At 40.0% G+C, this 20,000-nt stretch overlaps 1 protein-coding gene across 4 annotated transcripts in view; it reads right to left on the reverse strand.

Moving 5' to 3' along the window:
• Window positions 1–20,000, reverse strand: part of LOC121326006 (attractin-like protein 1) — a 175,064-nt gene that overhangs the window by 57,096 nt on the left and 97,968 nt on the right. For all 4 annotated transcript variants that reach the window (XR_005951405.1, XM_041269138.1, XM_041269139.1 and 1 more), the window contains exon 26: window positions 13,125–13,203. Coding sequence is in view for 3 of the 4 variants with exons in the window: in XM_041269138.1 (XP_041125072.1) it covers window positions 13,125–13,203 (79 nt within the window). In the remaining variant the exon portion in view is untranslated. The remainder of the gene's footprint in view (window positions 1–13,124; window positions 13,204–20,000) is intronic.

Genomic DNA, 20,000 nt, shown 5'->3' on the forward strand with positions numbered 1-20,000 from the left:
TTTAATAACAAAACCCACACGACAACAATCTAAAAAAAGATATACCATCAAGATCTACAGTACTGTGCATTCAACTTTACAGATTCGCTTTATTAAAAAAAACTCAGCAGGTCGTGTTATACTGCCAGAGTCAGTCAAAATAAAGTTATTTACTTTATGCGTTTATTTTTTTTTTTGTGTGACAAACGTTTTACTTCAAGTTTATACCACTAAATAATACAAAATTCAGAAAAAGTAATACAATAAAAACATATCTGTATAAAGGCAGTCATTTGGATGTAATACATATAGTCACTGCAGTAAGACTGACAAGGTATAGGAAACGCCATTAATAATCTTCTCCACTCTATTTTATTACAGGCTGTTAATGTGGATCAATGAGAAAACCTCCAAAAACTATCAAGCAAAGAGGCTACATGTAGACTTGACTCCACACGATGAGATTCACAGTAATGTAAAACAAAGATAACTCCTCGTCTTCTCCATCCTGGCTGCTCTCTGTTCATTAACAGATCTCGCTTAGTCCACTCACGGTGGGAAGCTTTTGCACGACACATAGTCACTAAGTCATGTGTTGAGCTCTCATTACCCCTCCCTTTAAAATATGTTTTCCCATCAGCTTTACACCTTCTTTCTTAGCCTAATTCCACCTGCCCTCCGGTACAGCATAATAAAGCTTTCATTCACTCATTCCTCTCCTCTTCTGACCTGGGGGTTTCTATTATCAGAAATGTGACACAGCAGTTCACAGTTCAGAGCTTCCACTGAGAACCCACTGATCTCAAGGCTTGACAGCTGCACGAGGATGCCTGCTTCCAAATTCCACTTCTGTACTCTTTCACACTGCGAAGGGCAGATCTCGAGTTAATTGCCTCAAATGGCAGAAGATCACATGATTCCAAATGAATACTCTGAAAGCCTTGAAAGAAAAAAAAGTTTGCCAACATAAACTTAGAAAGTTATTAAAAAGAGATACTTGTCTTTTCCATTATATTTGAAGGTCTGTAGTGATACAGCTATTATGCATTAAAAATGAATAGTACATTAGATACTGGGAATTAGTAGCTTTAAGACTGACAGCTTTGTTAGTATAATCCCACTGAATCTCCTTGGACCCACAAAAAGAATGCTCCAGGTTTTCTATTAAATAATGATCTGCAACTCTATTTTAAATGCATTAACATAGATTAACTGAGAAAACAGACCTATATTGCAGCTGTAACAAAACATGAGTATGCTGGTTTACTGCTGTTGTTTATTTTGTTTTATAAAATGTCAGGGTAAAGTAAGTGGTTCTTAGTCATCACATGCAGGAATGTTTGCACCACCGCACAGTTTGATCTACTTTTGTAATCAGTGTGCACACTCAATGCTGTGGTTTTTTAATTGCCCCTTTTATAGACAGAATACACACCTCAAACTGCAACAAGGCAGAGCAGTAATGCCAGAACTATTGCACACCCTGTCATGCGTTGCTGCTTACCAAACTGAATGTGCTGTGCTGGGCAGACTCACACGTAGATTAAATCAATCCGGTTTATTTATTTATTTATTTTTAATTCTTAAAACAGTGACCTCAACAACCACAAACCAACAAAAAAAAAAAGTTTATTGATTTGTCGTCTGAATGCAGTCTGTCTCTCCATTGTATCCCTTTGCCTTATTGCTTGCCAGAGAATTTCCCAAATTGCCAGTATCGACATTTTCACATTGAGGGGAAGAAGAGCACAAACATATCCCCTAATGGGAATATTGAAGAAAAAACAAATGCATTGTCCGGCATGACAATAAAAGACTCCTATTGCACAGCTTCTTGCATTAGATTAGGGAAAATACTCTAGAGATAATTGTCAGTTGGAATCTCAAAACGCATTTAAGAAGTGGCTACTGTTTGTCCTGTTCAAAGCACTGAAGAAACAGACAAGTCCTCATGCTACACACTTTGATCAAATTTATAAACTGAGTGGTACTCAGATACCCTCTAGGGGAAGAATGCACGTGCTATCATTGTTTCTGGAAGAAGAAAAGAAACAAGCTTTGCCATGAAACACATGTCCAAAACAAACCTGAGTGCACGGCCATTACTCACTTCAAACATTAACATTACAGCATCTGGTAAAGGTGCTTTGCGTGGAGTGACGTCGAGTCCATGCTATAAAACTGCAACCGTGGTCAAGAGCTCCCAGGGGGCGGTGCACAATTGGTCGAGCGCTGCCCGGGGGTGGGTGCGGCTTAGGTTGACCAGGGTGTCCTCGGCTCACAGCGCGCCAGCGACCCCTGCAGGCTTGCCTGTAAGTTGCTGGGAGCTGCGCTGTCCTCCTACGCTGTAGCTCTGAGGCGGCTGCAAGGTGAGTCTGCAGTGTGAAAGAGAATCCAACACATTGCCTTTGAAAAGGTAAAGCCTGTGAGAGGCCACAGTAGAGAAATCACAGCCGCTTTCCACTCTGGAAATGAGGAGAGCTCTCAAAACTTCAGGCCTCTGAACTGTAACACTCCTGGGCAACCCCAAGTCACAGCTCTTAACATTTACAAGCCAGTCAGTCTAACAGTGAAAACATGAGACAGAACCACAATGTTCACATTCTTCAGCCAATACAGATTGTATTCTCAGAAACCCAACAGTGGAAGCAAGTGACCTACAGTATAAAGTCAACTCAAAGTCCTTATTTTTACTTTATCCATCTGGTTATTGCAAAAGTTAGCATTTTATTCCTCATTTAGAAATGTGGCACCCTTATGCCTTGACTGTGTCGGTCCGTCGGTCTATCACACTCTTCATGGTAATTCTGCTCCGATCTTCATCAAGCATTGCACACACTAGTCTGCTATACACATGTCAGATTGCATTTGGCTAGAATATGATCAATTACTTTCTGCAAATGCGACTATGAGGATTCCTGAATGGGCCGGCAAATATTCCTGAACTAAGGGTTACAATCCTACAGTATTTCTCTCCTCTATTCTCACTTTAATGTTCTGTCATTTTATAATGACATCAGTGTTTGATGATAGTTTCACTGTTTCTTTTAATTTAATTAAAGCCATAAACAAAATCAGAAAGTTGCATGTTTGACCATGAGTAACTGATTAAGAAAACGGTTCCCACAAATGTCATCAGTCCCCAGCAAGCACTAACTAGCATTTTAGAGGTTTAATATTTGATGACAAAGTAGTCATCCCATTACAGTTTGTTTTTTAATGAGAAGTTGCGCTCACAACACAGCTGCTTATTAAAATTAATAAGGTTCTATATAAATTAGGCTTATGAAAGGAAAAAAAAGTATTAATGCTAGGTACGACCAGGAACCTTTACTTTGGAGGACTGATTATCAGAACTATGCAATTAAGAAGGAGTATGTATAGTGGGAATTATCTGGCTCACGATTTGAAAGAAATAGATTAGCAGGGATAACTCAAGTCTTTCCTTCCACAAGATCGTTACTTGCTGGAAACCCTTCCTAAATGAATGCTGTGCAGTGTGCAGAGCAAATGCCTGCAGCATTTACAGTACCAATTTGTATTTGATGATCAATGATGTTGTCAAATGACAATCCATCATTCAAGTTCTGAACTGTTTGGTTAGAAACCAATCCCTTCATCCATCTCAATTTACAATGCTGAAACAAAGCGATGATGGCAAAATCAAACATCTTCTTTTGGCATAATCTGATATGTATTTACAGCATATGCAATGTATCCATAAAAGTACATACTGAATGCTTTGGTAGATTTAAAACTTGGTATGTTTTGGACTACACCTTGGGCAATTATTGCAAATAAGAAGTCACGACCTCAAATATTTTCTGCAGCATCCGAGGCTTTGAGAACCAGCACCAAAAGGGTTTATTTTCATTGCATGCAATGAAACTTGAAAGGGAGAATCTTAGAATATCGCTGTGTACCAAGTATGAAGCCAATGCCTCCAAGGTTTAGGAAACCAACAAGTCTCGTGACCCCATCTTAGCAAATTCATACTCGATTCTATCACAGGGATACAATCACTTTTTCTACCAGCAATTACGAATTCCGATAGGGCTGCAATACACCTAAAGGCAAAAAAAAAAAAGATTTAGTAGCTATGCATATCCGTTGGAAAAATTGCTGTTCATTATTAATAGAGTGTTTTGTATTCAATCTAGTATAGACTTAACACTGCCCCTTTGTACTGCATGAGCGCTACCATTTTGAGGTTTCTGCTGACACAATTCCTGCACTAGCTGAGAATATTAAGCAGTCCCATCTTTCTCATGCTCCTGTAGGCATTCCACTGGGGTAATGACCCTGCCAATGTGACAAGTCTGTCCTTGTTCACAGTCACCTCGGTCAAGTGGCAATGCTGTCTCGCTTACAGTTAATGCTGCTGTATCTGTCTGTTTGTGAAGCCTGTTTAGTAAAGGAATCACTTTTCCTTTATCTTTCCACTGTTAAAGGCTTGGAATGGTTCACATGTTGGGGAGAGGGGGGAGACCCAAGAGAACATCTTTAGATTTTTTTCTGGCACATGAAAAAATACAACTGTTTTGTGTAACTCACAGCTCAAAAAGGAGTCTGGGTGGAGAGGGGGCATCATCATATCCATAAGCCTCACACAACAGCACTTCAGAGCGCTCCAAAGAATAGACATTAAAACTGGCAAGGCAACACTATAGTGCATTCTCTTTGCATAGTTGTAGTGAAATACTCAAAAAGGAGAAAACTGAGTCGTAATATTTACAAACTTAATTGTTCTCATTTTCAGTACATTATGTACACACACAAACCAATATGAAAAAACAGGAAGAACAGAAAATAAAAACTATAAAAACACTTGGCCACATCTGTGCAGTTTCATCGTACCTCAATCAAACAACGAAAAGGCAAGCATAGGGTTAAAATGAATTATTCTCAAAAGATCTGATGTAATAGCTGCTTCTCACAGTAGCACATCCAGAATGTACTTATTCATCAGAAAGCGAGCCCGCAGCAATTAGTGGGGGAAAATATTGATCCAAACACAAAGCTCCGGTCTTTGACACACGCGCTAATAGAGGGATATTCATATTCCTTTGTGCACACACAAGCACAGGAAATTAATTTCAAATTAAAACAATTAATTTTCAACCAAAAGTAAGCTCTCAAAGGAAAGTCAACATAAAGTACCCATGTGATCAGGAGGGATTCCCAGCTCCGTGTCCAGGAGGAGACACTCTTCTCACAGCCACTGAAAGAATCATCTGTGGAACACACGTACGCACATGCACGCACACGCATGCACACGCATGCACACGCACGAGGACACGCCTGACAGGATGCAAGAGCTCAGATCATGCCAAGAAAATCCTGAGTGCTTCACTTCATTGTCTGAAAGCCCTGCTTATCAATAGCAGCATATAAAGCTTGAAATAACAATGCTATTGGGGAGTAGAAAAATAAAGGAAAAAAGCTTCAGAGAGTAATGGAGGAATTGTTTGAGGATACTCCTAGTCTACATGAGAGGTCTAACACTGCACTGGATGAATCTGATAGGGGAAAGACTCCTAGTCTACATGAGAGGTCTAACAGTGCCCTGGATGAGCCTGCTTGGAAAGAATCTGACGGTGGGAAAGTTATTTTTCTCTTCTTCAGATCAGTCTTCACGATCAAGAACACAAGCCCTTCAGAGTGAGGTGACCTGCTTCCTACCCAGTATGATCCAGCTGGTATGACAACGTCTCAGGTGGTGTGACTGCATCAATGACTCACGCTGGACACAATGGCTTAAGAGAGCTGTGGGTGAAAACAAGACAAGGGAAAATGTGTGCGATACTGCTAATTGTCCTGGGATGAACTGAGACTTAATTTTGAGGCTAGACACATCAGAGTGTTTTGTTGTCTAAAAGAAAATATAATAATACTTTCAGCAGTTTTATTTTAATTTCTTTTGTGCTGCTTTATACTGTAATCTGACTGGGGGGAAAATATAGTCTGTTTCATATTTGTAGTGGAGGATGTGCACGATCGGAAAGCAGCATATCTTAGCTGAGCCTTACTTCCTCCACATTATCATGACACACAGTAAAAGAAATGGTAAAACCAATACTAGAAAAGGAAATGGCAAACTATACAAGTCAAACTAAAGTGGTATGAATGGATCCCATTAATAAATGATACACAGTCTTGCTTGATGTAATTCATACATTTAAAAAACGTGGTCAGTCGATTGACACCACACTGTGCATACAGATCCCACACTTTTAAAAGCTACATCTTAAGGCCTTCTCATATTAGAAAAAATATCAATTTCCTGACATTTTATACCATTTTATTTTTCTTTTAAATTGGATTTGGAACACACGCACTAGAGCTCAGTTTTATAGACTCATTTTTTACAAATGGTATTGTAAGAGAGTGGGCTAGGTTAAGGGATGATAAGAGGTAAACATAAATAACTTGGCAGAATTGTACTTGGAGGTCGTCACAAGAGTGATTGCTCTCAAAAGCCTCACTTGATGTTAAGCAGTATTTATGGTTCACCTCTGAGTGATTGCGCTGCTTTCAAGGGGCACATTAACCTGTTTAAGCAGGTGCAGACTACTCTGGAGGTTATTTGCGTAGTGTCTTAGTAATAACCATTTTTAATGAACGTGTGTAGGTCATCATGACTGTCACAGAGCTAGACCTTATGCAATGTGTACATCACGATGGGAGTTACACACATTATGAATGCTATCCTTAAACTATAAAAGAAAAATAAATAATAAATTGTGTCTTCAAGCAATCCTGCTCTTCATCACTGATAATGACCAAAAAAAAAAAAAAAAAAAAAGATTAAGTCTCTTCCACATTCTTTATAGACAATGCTCCGTCACAATGTCTTCAACTATTCCCAAATCGTTAATGAATAATCAAAAAACAAAACCTAATCATTACCCTAAATGTATAATTATGTACCAAGTCCTGCAATTACCACATGATGGTTGAGGAGGATTTCTAACGAGGAAAATGCTCACCATGTTCAATTTAATAACTTCAAAACAGGCCCTTAAATCAGAGGTTAACAATATTTCATTGTTTTCAAATATTTACCCACTGAAATAAAATATTCAAATATTTCAACGAATTGACCAAATTAAATCTAATTGCAATAGAGCAGGTTTCCAAAAGATAAATGAGTGGTTAACAAGGATAAGGCTTAACCTGCTTACAATGCAGGATAATAATCAGGCTGCTTGCTGTATGTCACAGTTACATATTTATGAAGAGTTTAAAGTATTTCAATGTATTTCAGCTACTTTACTCATATCTAAATATTTTCAAATAATACTTGCTTTCCACAAACCATATTTAAATCTTTTCAAAAAGGTACTTTCTGCAATTTATTTTCAAATGAGTTACTTCTGCAATCTGTATTTAATTTCACAAACCACATTTATAACTAGATTTATCCCAGGCCCATTGTTCAGTTTTAAACGTTTTTTAAAAAGAAGTCTTCAGAGGTGCTAATCATGAAACATATGCGCGGTATGACCTTTAAATCGCACCACCAATCTTCTCCTCATTAGCAACGTAGCCTGCTTGGGTATGAAAGCTAAACTGTGCAGTGTGAAATCAGGAACAGAGGAGCCAGCGCTGAATTAAAGGAGTGATTGAGGCCTTCATAATCCCAACAAAGGCTGCGATGTTACAACCATGTTAGACATGAAGGAACAAAAGTGCAATTCATCTGCCTAAATGAGCCGTCCTAATCTGGTTAGTCGTTGCATCTCTGTCTGAAAGGAGTATTAAGATTTTAATGTCTTTATTGCCTATGGCTGTAGAAGCTTGAAATCATCTGACAGAGCTTTAGAATGCTTTGAATTTAGAATTTTTGTAATTCTTGATTTGTATAATACTGGAATTCGCTGGGGGATGATAACCACACCATTCTGTATTCACATTATTTATATATACTGTGACAAACACCATGCTTATTAGAACTATTATGCAATCTGAATACAAACTGCCTCGGCACACCACGGTTTTACCTCTACAGTGAATATTTACATCTCATCTGTGGGGGCGTTTGACCGCTGACAACTTTCAAAACCTCACTGTTTCAGAACTGGCTAATCTTTTGGTATTTTTGTTTAATCAGTCGCTTTTTATTGATGTGCTGTAATATCAGGATTTAAAATTCTGACAACAAAAAAAAGCTAAATGCATGAGGGAATGCCCAAGGCCCTTGCTGTTATCAACTAGCAAGAGAACAGAGAAACTATAATTTATCTACAGCTCCACTACAGATTCGACTGAACCCAGTCAATGATCCCCAAGGTCTTGCATTACCTTTCTTGCATTACCACTCATTTCCACCGACAGCAGAGCCATTCAGCTGATGGAGGACATTACCCCGGTAACTTTTCAGATGGGACTGTAGACGGAGACAGTCCGATATCGGAACGAGATTGAGTTTCACAAGCTGGTCTCCTGGTGCGGATGAAAACATGTCACACTACCAGAGATTGCTAGGCATTTGAACAGCACCCATTTAGTTCAATTTGGACGTGACCCAGCTTCAGGGCTATCCACACACCAAAAAACCCTACAAATTTTAAGTATGGTGCAGACTGCTTTATAATACCCCAGGCTCCTGAACAAATCATTAATCAACAACTCCAATCATGAAACCCGTTCATATTCTTGGGATGTAAAACAGATCACTGTCAACCGTAACCCAGTACCATTCTGATTGATAATGTTGATAATATCACTTTGCATGCAGAAAGGAGAAACAGCAAGGAGAGATGTGCATGATGCAGAGGTTTTGAGACAGCAGAGGAAACAGGCGCCGTGGAATATCACATCTCTATTAGAATGTGAAATAATAATATTAACCAATATCGAGGGTTGATAGAAAGTTTGTTTTGTTTTAAATACTTTTTAACTTCATGAAAGTTATTGCTCTTATTGCTCTGTTGCCTCTTAGGATACCAGTTAATATCATAAAGTGATCCACGTCAAAATGTATCTATCTATCTACCTCACGGTATGATAAAAAGGTAGAATACCCAAGTGACACCTGTGTATTTCCATATTTCACTTTTTTAAAATGTGGTGCCTTAGGTGAAGAAACACCAATTTAAATGCATTAAATCACACCTGAATATTTCATTAGCATACACACAAGCAGGAGACTGAAAGGGAGTTTTAAATAGAAATGGTAAGGTACAGTACACAAAGCTAACTTTTCTGTTTGTTCCGGGTTTGAATTGGGTAGTTTATCATCACATGTATTGCTCTTCCTCGTATCTACTGTACACATTTCCCCCAATAAAGTACACAGCAAATGGACTGACCTCCATGTAAATTATTATATGAAATCCTGTGATACTGTTACAAATGCCACAGTTTCACAAAGAAGCAGCTTTGCCCTTAAAACCCCTTTAGAAAATTGTAGCACCTCACATGTCACTTTGTAGACTAGCTTTATAGTTCATGTTTATGCTCATCAATATATTGAGCTTATTCTAGCCCAACCAATCACTGATCCAGTATTCTGGCACCTCGGGACATTCTGATAAAAAACAAAGAGGAAGTGGAACATTTTACACAGCATTGTCTTTTCCTTATGTGGGCATCAGCATGTCAGAATGCCATTGGAACAGGATTGCCTGCACACACACACGAGTGACTGAAGATAAAGTGAATCACACAGGACATGAGGAGTGAACTGCTGATTACAAACACATTGAGGTGCGTGCCAACTACCTTCACAAAAGAAAAAGAAAAGAAAACAAATGTACGAGATGCTTAAAACATTTCACAAGAATCGTTTCTATCTGCTGCATGTATCTACAATTAAACATACCCATTTCATACTGAAACATTGCCCAATTTGGATTTTTGTTCAGGTCTGTCTCCTCCATGCTTGTGTTTGCATATGTTCATATCTTTTATGAAGTAATTCACAAATCAAAAATACAATTCATGTTTGGCTATGTAACAGCGGCCTTGTATTAAAACATGTTTCTGGCAATTTATTTCATGCCTTTGTTGTAATCATGTGTTCTGTGATATTTCTAAGTCTGCTCCTCTTTGACATTGACAGAACCTTCATTAAAACCTAGTGGGGGTGATTAATGATTATCACCTCTAGATGCTCTGAACCTCTTTTAAAAGACAATGCATACGTTTGTCTCCCATGTTCTCATACATGCAACATGCCCGCAAATATTATCTTGCTAGTACATGCTAAATGCACCCAAGATGTGATGAAAACCATTCTGATTAATAGCAAATGAGTAGAATGTGATCTTAGAAGCTCCAAAGTTTGCCGTTACAAGTTATTTCACTTTATTACTGCTGCTCATTTTAGAAAATATCAATATATTTTCATAATAAATATGTAGTCTACAGTAACAGCCAGAGCAAAACAGATTCTCTGTAAAACATCAGTTTTCTGATCCATCTCTGAAGGTTGCTTTAACTCCCCTCTCCCAAAAAGATGCAAGTAAAAGACCACGTTCACAGTGATGTGCAAAGTGTTAGGTCTCTGTCACCTGCTATGAGCTGATAGCAGTTACTTGAATCATGCACGCAATGAATGCCATGTCTGAACACCGCTCTATAGATGCGCATCATATAAGCACTCTGTATCTTTCAAGTGTGCAATCCTGTTTACATTTTCAAAGCCATTCGTTTTTCTCTGTGACTTGGCATCTGTGCCAGTATTTCTAGTTGCCTTCTGTATTGAACCATCTCTGCATCTCTAATATCCTTTTACACACCGCTGGTTCATCATTGTTATTCTTGCATTCTTCTTCACTTTCACAGCCCCGTCTCCTATTTCAACCCCCCCCCCAATACTGTATCAGCTATTGCGTCAAAAACAATAAAATGGTAATGAATTCTTGACTGCGATTCATTTACTTTTATGTTGTGGCTCAGTTTGGATCAGAAGAAAGCTGTGCAAATCTTTATTCATCCATTAGGATCAGTCAGATCAGAAAAGCTTCTCTCCGAGACAAATATTGTTCATATTAAATGAACAGGAGCAGCTACGCTACAGCCTCCCATAAGACCCTCGGCGTCTCGGCTGTATGGTGGGTCATTTTTTCACACCTGTATAATAAGTGATGTGGCCCAGAGCCAGCTCTGAATTCCAGTGGAGCACATCAGAATGTCCTAGTTGGAGAAGCACAGGCAATCTCACTGAGGTTTAATTAAACAGTACAGAAGCAAATGATCCTGGAAGAGACTGGGTTCCTCTGTCCGAAAACAAAATGCAAATCTCAGTTCTCAAATCAAATGGACTATTTTGGTTTCCATGAACAAACTGCCTTCATATCATTGTGATGGCCCACTAACATCCATAACACCTGCAGTAGACAACTAAACACAGAAACAAATAGCAAGGCGTACAATACATTCACTCACAGCAGGAGCTAAGGAGCTACCAGTTCAAGGTGTACAATACATCCAGTCACAGCCGGAGCTACCTGTTCAAGGTATACAATACATCCACTCACAGCTGGAGCTACCTGTTCAAGGTATACAATACATCCACTCACAGCTGGAGCTACCTGTTCAAGGTGTACAATACATCCACTCACAGCAGGAGCTACCTGTTCAAGGTGTACAATACATCCACTCACAGCTGGAGCTACCTGTTCAAGGTGTACAATACATCCACTCACAGCAGGAGCTACCTGTTCAAGGTGTACAATACATCCACTCACAGCTGGAGCTACCTTTTCAAGGTGTACAATACATCCACTCACAGCTGGAGCTACCTGTTCAAGGTGTACAATACATCCACTCACAGCAGGAGCTACCTGTTCAAGGTGTACAATACATCCACTCACAGCAGGAGCTACCTGTTCAAGGTGTACAATACATCCACTCACAGCAGGAGCTACCTGTTCAAGGTGTACAATACATCCACTCACAGCTGGAGCTACCTGTTCAAGGTGTACAATACATCCACTCACAGCAGGAGCTACCTGTTCAAGGTGTACAATACATCCACTCACAGCAGGAGCTACCTGTTCAAGGTGTACAATACATCCGCTCACAGCAGAAGCTACCTGTTCAAGGTGTACAATACATCCGCTCACAGCAGAAGCTACCTGTTCAAGGTGTACAATACATCCGCTCACAGCAGAAGCTACCTGTTCAAGGCCTGGGAGGTAAGGAAAGGCTTTCAGTGGCCTTTCGTCACTTTGGCTATCAATGATTGCTGGGCCTTTTATTTGGATGAAACAACATTTCAGGAAATATCTACCTGCATTTCAATGTATATAAACTATAACTGCTGTGATCGCCAAGAGGCAGAACAGACTGAAATGTTAGAAGCTAAAAATTAGAAGCTATCAGTGCTGAACAGAACACCACAAAGTTCCAGACCGAGGTTGTAACAAGAAACTTGATATATTTGTAACATGTACATGTACTTCAGTAAAACTAAGTTTCAAGAGATTTTAGTAATTGAATGAGGAAATTGCATTTGTGTACAAATTAGTGAGATATAATAAAGAAATATTAAATCAATTTAACACTTTCAGTGGAGCCATAGCATGTATATTACCACTTAATCCTGGACTTGAAAACTGAACAGGAACATGGCAGTGGAGGCAAGCCCGGCTTCATACACAAGGTGCCTGTGATATTCACAAACACACAGGCTACATTATCTATACCTTCATTTGCATCTCTCCTGGAAAGCAAACATATTAGTCAAATCAAAGCAAAACTCTGTAAAAGTGTTCTTAGGCACAGTTATTGAGAGTAGAAGACATCAAAGTGTTTTGAATGTTTGATCTCATCTCCAAAATTGATGTTAGCAAGAATATTAACAAAGCAAGCCTAAAAATAATTCTCACATCCATAATTAGCACAGCTGTGAAACGGACAGACACCTTCTACTTTATCATTCTGAGGGAGACGATACAGAAAATTGCTATTCAGTCATTAGCCATTTCATTATTTGCAATATGATGAAGCTATTCCGATCAGGTCACATTATCAGTTCTGTTTTTTATTTTGAATAGCAGCCACCTCACTGCATCGTATCGTTCATCTGGATTCTTAAACCATAAACTTTGAACCGGTTAGAGTTCCCGCACTGCCAGGTACACATCCACATGGACACAAGCTCAAGCCAATGTTCCTGAAAGATTGCACCCTACCTCTCTGCGTCTCGAGGCCCAGCAGGTCTGTTTTACCTTCCAAACCACAGCAGCGACCAGAAGCAGGGACAAGAAGCAGCTGAAACAGAGAGAGCACAGAGTTAGAGATGTGGGGAAGTCGGGAGGGGGGGCATGCTGAACTGTAACCTGCTGTTGTCACGATGTAAAGAAAGAGGAGCACCTATATCTACTGTCCTTTTTATAGTGTAAAGCATGATATGTGGTGTACAGTATTCTATATAGCTCAGATCTATGGTGGTTTTAATAGTGTGTTAAGAAGTGCTTTTTGTACAACACAAAGGACAGCTCTATCTTCCATGTTACAGTCTGAAAATGATAATTTTTATGGAGAGTAAAAATGACTCAAATCCCCATTATGCAATGAATAGGATTATTGCCATTTTATATACATAAATATAGACAAAGTCTAATTCTTTCATAATGGTCTTGCTACTTAGAGTGCAGATTTAGGTTAGTGAACAATTAAATATTATCTTCTAAGATGACACTTGGCTTCTAACTGATGTACAACTACAGAAACAATTGGTCTTTTAGTTCATCTAATTTCAACGATTGCAAGCACAATATCCGGTCGTGCTGACAATGCAACAAACCATGCCTAAGTTTACATTAGGTACATGAAAGGAATGCCGTCATATCATAATGAGACAAACAACCACAAAGAGAATCCACCCAACCAGACTCACCCCGCTGTGCAGCAGCAGCATGTGTGAGCTACAAGACTGAAAGAGAATCCACCCAACCAGATTCACCCCACTGTGCAGCAGTAGCATGTGTGAGCTGCAAGACTGAAAGAGAAATCACCCAACCAGGTTCACCCCGCTGTGCAGCAGCAGCATGTGTGAGATGCAAGACAAACAGAATCCACCCAACCAGATTCACCCGCTGCGCAGCAGCAGCATGTGTGAGCTGTGAGAAAGAGAATCCACCCAACCAGATTCACCCTGCTGTGCAGCAGCAGCATGTGTGAGATGCAAGACTGAAAGAGAATCCACCCAACCAGATTCACCCGCTGTGCAGCAGCAACATGTGTGAGCTGTGAGAAAGAGAATCCACCCAACCAGATTCACCCGCTGTGCAGCAGCAGCATGTGTGAGCTGTGAGAAAGAGAATCCACCCAACCAGATTCACCCGCTGTGCAGCAGCAGCATGTGTGAGATGCAAGACTGAAAGAGAATCCACCCAACCAGATTCACCCGCTGCGCAGCAGCAGCATGTGAGAGCTGAAAGACAAAGAGAATCCACCCAACCAGATTCACCCGCTGTGCAGCAGCAGCATGTGTGAGCTGTGAGAAAGAGAATCCACCCAACCAGATTCACCCCACTGTGCAGCAGCAGCATGTGTGAGCTGTGAGAAAGAGAATCCACCCAACCAGATTCACCCGCTGTGCAGCAGCAGCATGTGTGAGCTGTGAGAAAGAGAATCCACCCAACCAGATTCACCCCACTGTGCAGCAGCAGCATGTGTGAGATGCAAGACTGAAAGAGAATCCACCTAACCAGATTCACCCGCAGTGCAGCAGCAGCATGTGTGAGCTGTGAGAAAGAGAATCCACCCAACCAGATTCACCCGCTGTGCAGCAGCAGCATGTGAGAGCTGTGAGAAAGAGAATCCACCCAACCAGATTCACCCTGCTGTGCAGCAGCAGCATGTGTGAGCTGTGAGAAAGAGAATCCACCCAACCAGATTCACCCGCTGTGCAGCAGCAGCATGTGTGAGCTGTGAGAAAGAGAATCCACCCAACCAGATTCACCCCGCTGTGCAGCAGCAGCATGTGAGAGCTGCAAGACTCTGCCTGCAGGCATGCTTTGCTATTTGTCCTCGTCTCGTCTCAAATCTTATTTAAACTTGCACCGATTCAAGAGACAAACCAAACAAAGCCCCCAGCGAGTGGCTGGAAACATCATCAGCGAGCAGTAATTTATTAGGATTTTATACTGCAGTAAAAGTACCCATTTTGTGAATTAAGAAGCTAAAACTCCCAGGGCAGCGTAATGGATTCGCTATTGCTTAGACCCTTGAAAATCGATCCATAGCTGAAACCCGTGTTATACTGCACAGCTATTATGAGCCAGTCACAGTAAGATGCTTTTTATTTATTTGTTACTAATTATTAATGATCTATTTTTCTTTATCACAGATGGATGCATTAAATAACAGTTCAATGTGAAACAGATGCTGATTGTATTACTGAAAATATGTTGAGAATGACACTATTCCTCCAGCAAGCTGATCCTGGTCTATGAACGACACACAGATTTAAAAATGTGTGCTCTTATGTGAAAGTCCCTTTACTCAAACTATTACCTGTATTCAAGTGCTGTAAGGAAGGGATGAGCGTTACACTGAATCAATCAGTTTAAACCTGACGCAATGAACTTTCACAGTTTTAAACCCACGAATCAAATTTGTCGAATTACTGAGTTACAAGCAAGAACATGCTTTGTAATTAAAATGCCATTAAATTTAATTGCAGACTCCCCTATAATTTTATAGAGGGTTATTCTACCAATTAAGTGTGATTAGAAGTAGGGTTACCACAACATAACACTTGCAGTCTGACATAATAGGAGCAAGTAAATAAATAAATAAATCAGTTAGTTAGTTAACTCCTTCAGCACAAACGGATGGAACAGCTAACACACTTGTACCTGTTAAAACATGTCTGTACGGTTACTGTACTGAACTGTAGAACTTTGACTACATTATACACGTAGATTAGAACAAAGCTATGACCTCAAACGATGTAATGCAGCTACTTTCCAGGAAAGCTAACACTGTGTCTGCTGCACATGGTGTCAACACAGAATGGCAGTCACCATGGCAGCGTATCACTTCAGGTACGACGGGGACATGATAAGTTAGACTCATATTTATAAAACAAAAAGGATTTCTTTCTTTGCAAATCAGCAAGGAAAATCATTCCCAAAGCAATTTCCCAGTATATTATTTATAGAATGAAAAAGAAAAGCAGAAGCCAAACCAAAAAACACAATTTGGAATATGTGAATGTTCAGAAATCCAATGGTAGTATTATCGTCACAGAAAGAAAGGGTTACAATAAAGAGTAGGGGAATGGTCAAAGGGTTACAATAACACATGGGGGCGTGGTCAAAGAGTTACAGTAATGTGTAGGGGGCGTGGTCAAATGGTTACAATAATGCACAGGGGCGTGGTCAAAGGGTTACAGTAGTGTGTAGGGGGCGTGGTCAAAGGGTTACAGTAATTCTAGGGAACAAGGAACCCTTTGACAACAGCAAGGAACCCTTCAATCTGAGGTATATCGTACAGTACTCATGTTTACTCAACTTATTTCAGATACACTCCTTTGCTACGAGACTACTTATCATTTCCACCTACTCACATTATTATTCCCTGTGATCCCACAAAATGTTCTGCAGTAAACTGTGAAAAATTAATTGTCACTGCAAAGGACATACACTGCTGTGTAAAAGTCTTAGACATGTTGCATTTTCTACTCTGATGATTTATGGGCATCAGCAATTTACTCAAAGCCTCCGCTAGTGTTTTCTACTATTATAACAACCTTGACTTGCATAATGAAAAAAAAAGAAAAAGCATTGAGTGAAAGAGCTCACATCACTTGATTTTCAAGGTGGGGTATCCAAAGCATAATCAACAAGTACAGAGAAACATCATCTGTAATTAACAAACCCAGGACGTGAAGACCCAAAAAGCTGGCTAACAAAGAAGAGCAATTATTTAAGATAATATCCTTAAGGTATAGAAAGAAGACAAGCACTGGCAGAAAGAAAGAATTGACAACAGAACTGGAAGAAAGCACAGGTGTCAAGGAAACTGGAATCAGATTCAGACTCAACTGATGAGTCAGGCGTCATCCAGGCAGCAGTGATGGGGGTTCGTGCTGCTTTAAATCATACCTCCTTCAAAATGAAAACAAACCCCAGTGGACCCCAGCTGACTGAATCAATGAAGACCGGGAGCAGGCAGACATGCACTCCAATAGACCTTTTATAAACATGCGATATATGACCTGTGCAACTGTTACATTCAGATGAGTTTTGGTTTCTTTGATACAAGGTGGGTTGTAACCCACGCTCTGGAAGTGAAAGGGAAACACAACTGCTGAGGGTAAAGGTCCTTCTTCAGCAAACTCTTAGTTTATTTAATAGGTAAACAGGTTAAATAAGGTACACAATCGGCTGCATTATGGCCTCCTTTTAGTTCTGTTAAAACTGTAGAGCATTCTCAAGACACATTCAGTTAGACGTGCAGCAGGCTTCTGAAATGAGACCTACGGTAGACAAGTGATAACAATGAACCAGTGTTATTTTATTGTGTTAAATTAACCTTTACTTACATTTGTAATGTACAAATAAATACAACAACTACTACTACTAATAACAATAATCACATATCCATTGCAGCCGACACAATTACTATTTAGGGTTGACCACCACATGGAAAAGATGTGAAGGGCTCTTTACACAAGACTAAACGCTTGCTGTCTACACAGGTCTCAGGAAAGCTCTCTGAAGTGGTTATGCAAACAATTTTCTCCATACAGAATGCCCTTCACTTTCCATGGGTACGTGTTCCATCAAACCCATTTCAAATCACAAGCTTCTTTCATCACTGAAGCCTCTCTCAATCCAAGCTTAACTTATGGGCCTATATTTAATGCTAGTTCTTTATTATAAAGAAAAAAAAAGACAAAGAAAATAGAAACTGGGGAAAGAACACTCATTGGAGCCCTTTGGCAGTGACTGACCTTCTCCTTATTCTAGGACAAATAGCCCCTGTGGGGGATTCTGAAATGTTTGTCACAAGTGCACTTTTATTTTCTCTCGTGTCACTGCAGGGCTATGCTCCTCAACACAAATTAATTAAAATAATCCTGTTGAAAACTAAAAAGCATCACAGCAAGCTTGACGGCAGCGTCCTTCTTTTGCCAAAGTGACTGGATCTTAGTTGCTTTCACGTTCACTTACTGTACATGACAAGCGCTGAACGAAGAAGGTGGCCATTTGGGGGTGAAAATAATAACTTTAGTAACACAGCAACGTCACTTAAGGTTCAATCTCAAGAGACGCTACTGGTAGTCTAGCCAAGGCAAGGAGACTTTTATCACTTACCAGAACGAGGAACTACAAAATCAACTGGAACGTCTGGCACATTCTGTAAGGAACTGGGCGTTTTAAAACAGTTAAAAAAAGACTCAATGTTAAATAATCCACAACTATTTCAGCACAAACTTCATCTGGACACAACTAAAACACAGATATCGTTAAACAGCCTGCTATATGACAAGCATAGAAAAGTTGAACACACAAAATCACTTTAGCTGAATGACATACAAAGTATGCTCCAGTTAAAATTACACACACACACACACACACACACACACACTACCAGTCAAAAGTTTGATGGAAACTACATTTTTTTTTCATAATTGACAAATGTTTTACGTTGTATACGTTTCTGTAAATACTTGAAAATGAAAACACATGTTACAATATACAAGACAAAACCTAAGGAGTATCAAAGCAATGTTCAAGAAAATTGTCTCTAAATCTTGGATTCCTCAAAATAGCCACCCTTTGCCTTAATAACAGCCTCACAAACACAAGGCATTCGGTTAACAAGTTTCAGCAGGAAATCACCCAACATGTCTTCCCAGCTCTTCTGCAGCAATTCCCACAGATGTAGGGCACTTGTGGGTAGCTCTGCTTTGACTCTTCGGTCCAGTTCGTCCCATACAAGTTATATGGGATTGAGGTCTGGAGACTGGGCAGGGCAGGTCATTAGATTGAGTTGTCCTTCACTTTCCTTCTTCGCCAGGTAGCTCTTGCACAACTTTGAGGTCTGTTTCGGGTCATTATCTTGCTGAAGAATGACGGACTGCCCAACTAGCCGTAATCCTGATGGAATGACATGCCTCTGAAGTATGCTATGATAGCCATGCTGGTTGAGCTTGCCATGGACTTGGTAAAGATCACCAACTCTGTCACCAGCAAAGCAACCCCAGACCATGACACTACCTCCTCCATGCTTGACAGTGGGAACCACATATGCAGAACTCATGCGCTCACCCTCTCTGCGCCTTACAAATACTCTGCGTTTGGACCAAATATTTCAAATTTTGACTCAACGGTCCATAAGACCGACTTCCACTCCTCAAACGTCATGTTTCTGTGTTTTTTGGCCCAGGCAAGTCTCTTCCTCTTATTCTGCACTCTTAACAATGGTTTATTTGCAGCAATTCTTCCAGTTAGGCCAGCTTCATGCAATCTCCTCTGAACAGTTGATGCTGACACATCTGTACTTCTAGTAGCATTTAACTGAGCTTATATTTGAGGGGCAGTTAATCGCCGGTTTCGCAGACTTGTGACTCGAATGAACTTGTGACTTCTCTGATTCTGAGGTCACCCTTGGCCTGCCTGACCTTGTTCGGTCCTCATGAGTGCCAGTTTCTTCAAATTGTTTGATGGTCTTGGCCACAGCAGTTACAGACACTTGCAAAGTTCTTGTGATTTGTCTTAAAGATGGACCTTCATTTCTTAAAGTAATTACAAACTGTCTTTTTTCTTTGCTTATCTGAGCATATTTTGCCATTTTCTGCTCCCTTACATTCATGAATGACAAACTTGTGCCTATGCTACCTATATTTATAGTAATCATGGACCCTCACCTGTTAATAATAATTGGTGACAAAAGGTTAATTAGGTAACATGCTAGTTAACTCAGAGAACATCTAACAAAGACACTTTTATACTTAGGCCAGTGTTCTAACACCGTGTTATACACATTTCAGACTTTAACTGACTTGGGCTTCAGACTGAAATCCCCTTGCTTTGGGTGACCATTTCATT

The sequence above is a fragment of the Polyodon spathula genome, chromosome 13 (assembly GCF_017654505.1).
Source record: "Polyodon spathula isolate WHYD16114869_AA chromosome 13, ASM1765450v1, whole genome shotgun sequence".
Taxonomy (NCBI): domain Eukaryota; kingdom Metazoa; phylum Chordata; class Actinopteri; order Acipenseriformes; family Polyodontidae; genus Polyodon; species Polyodon spathula.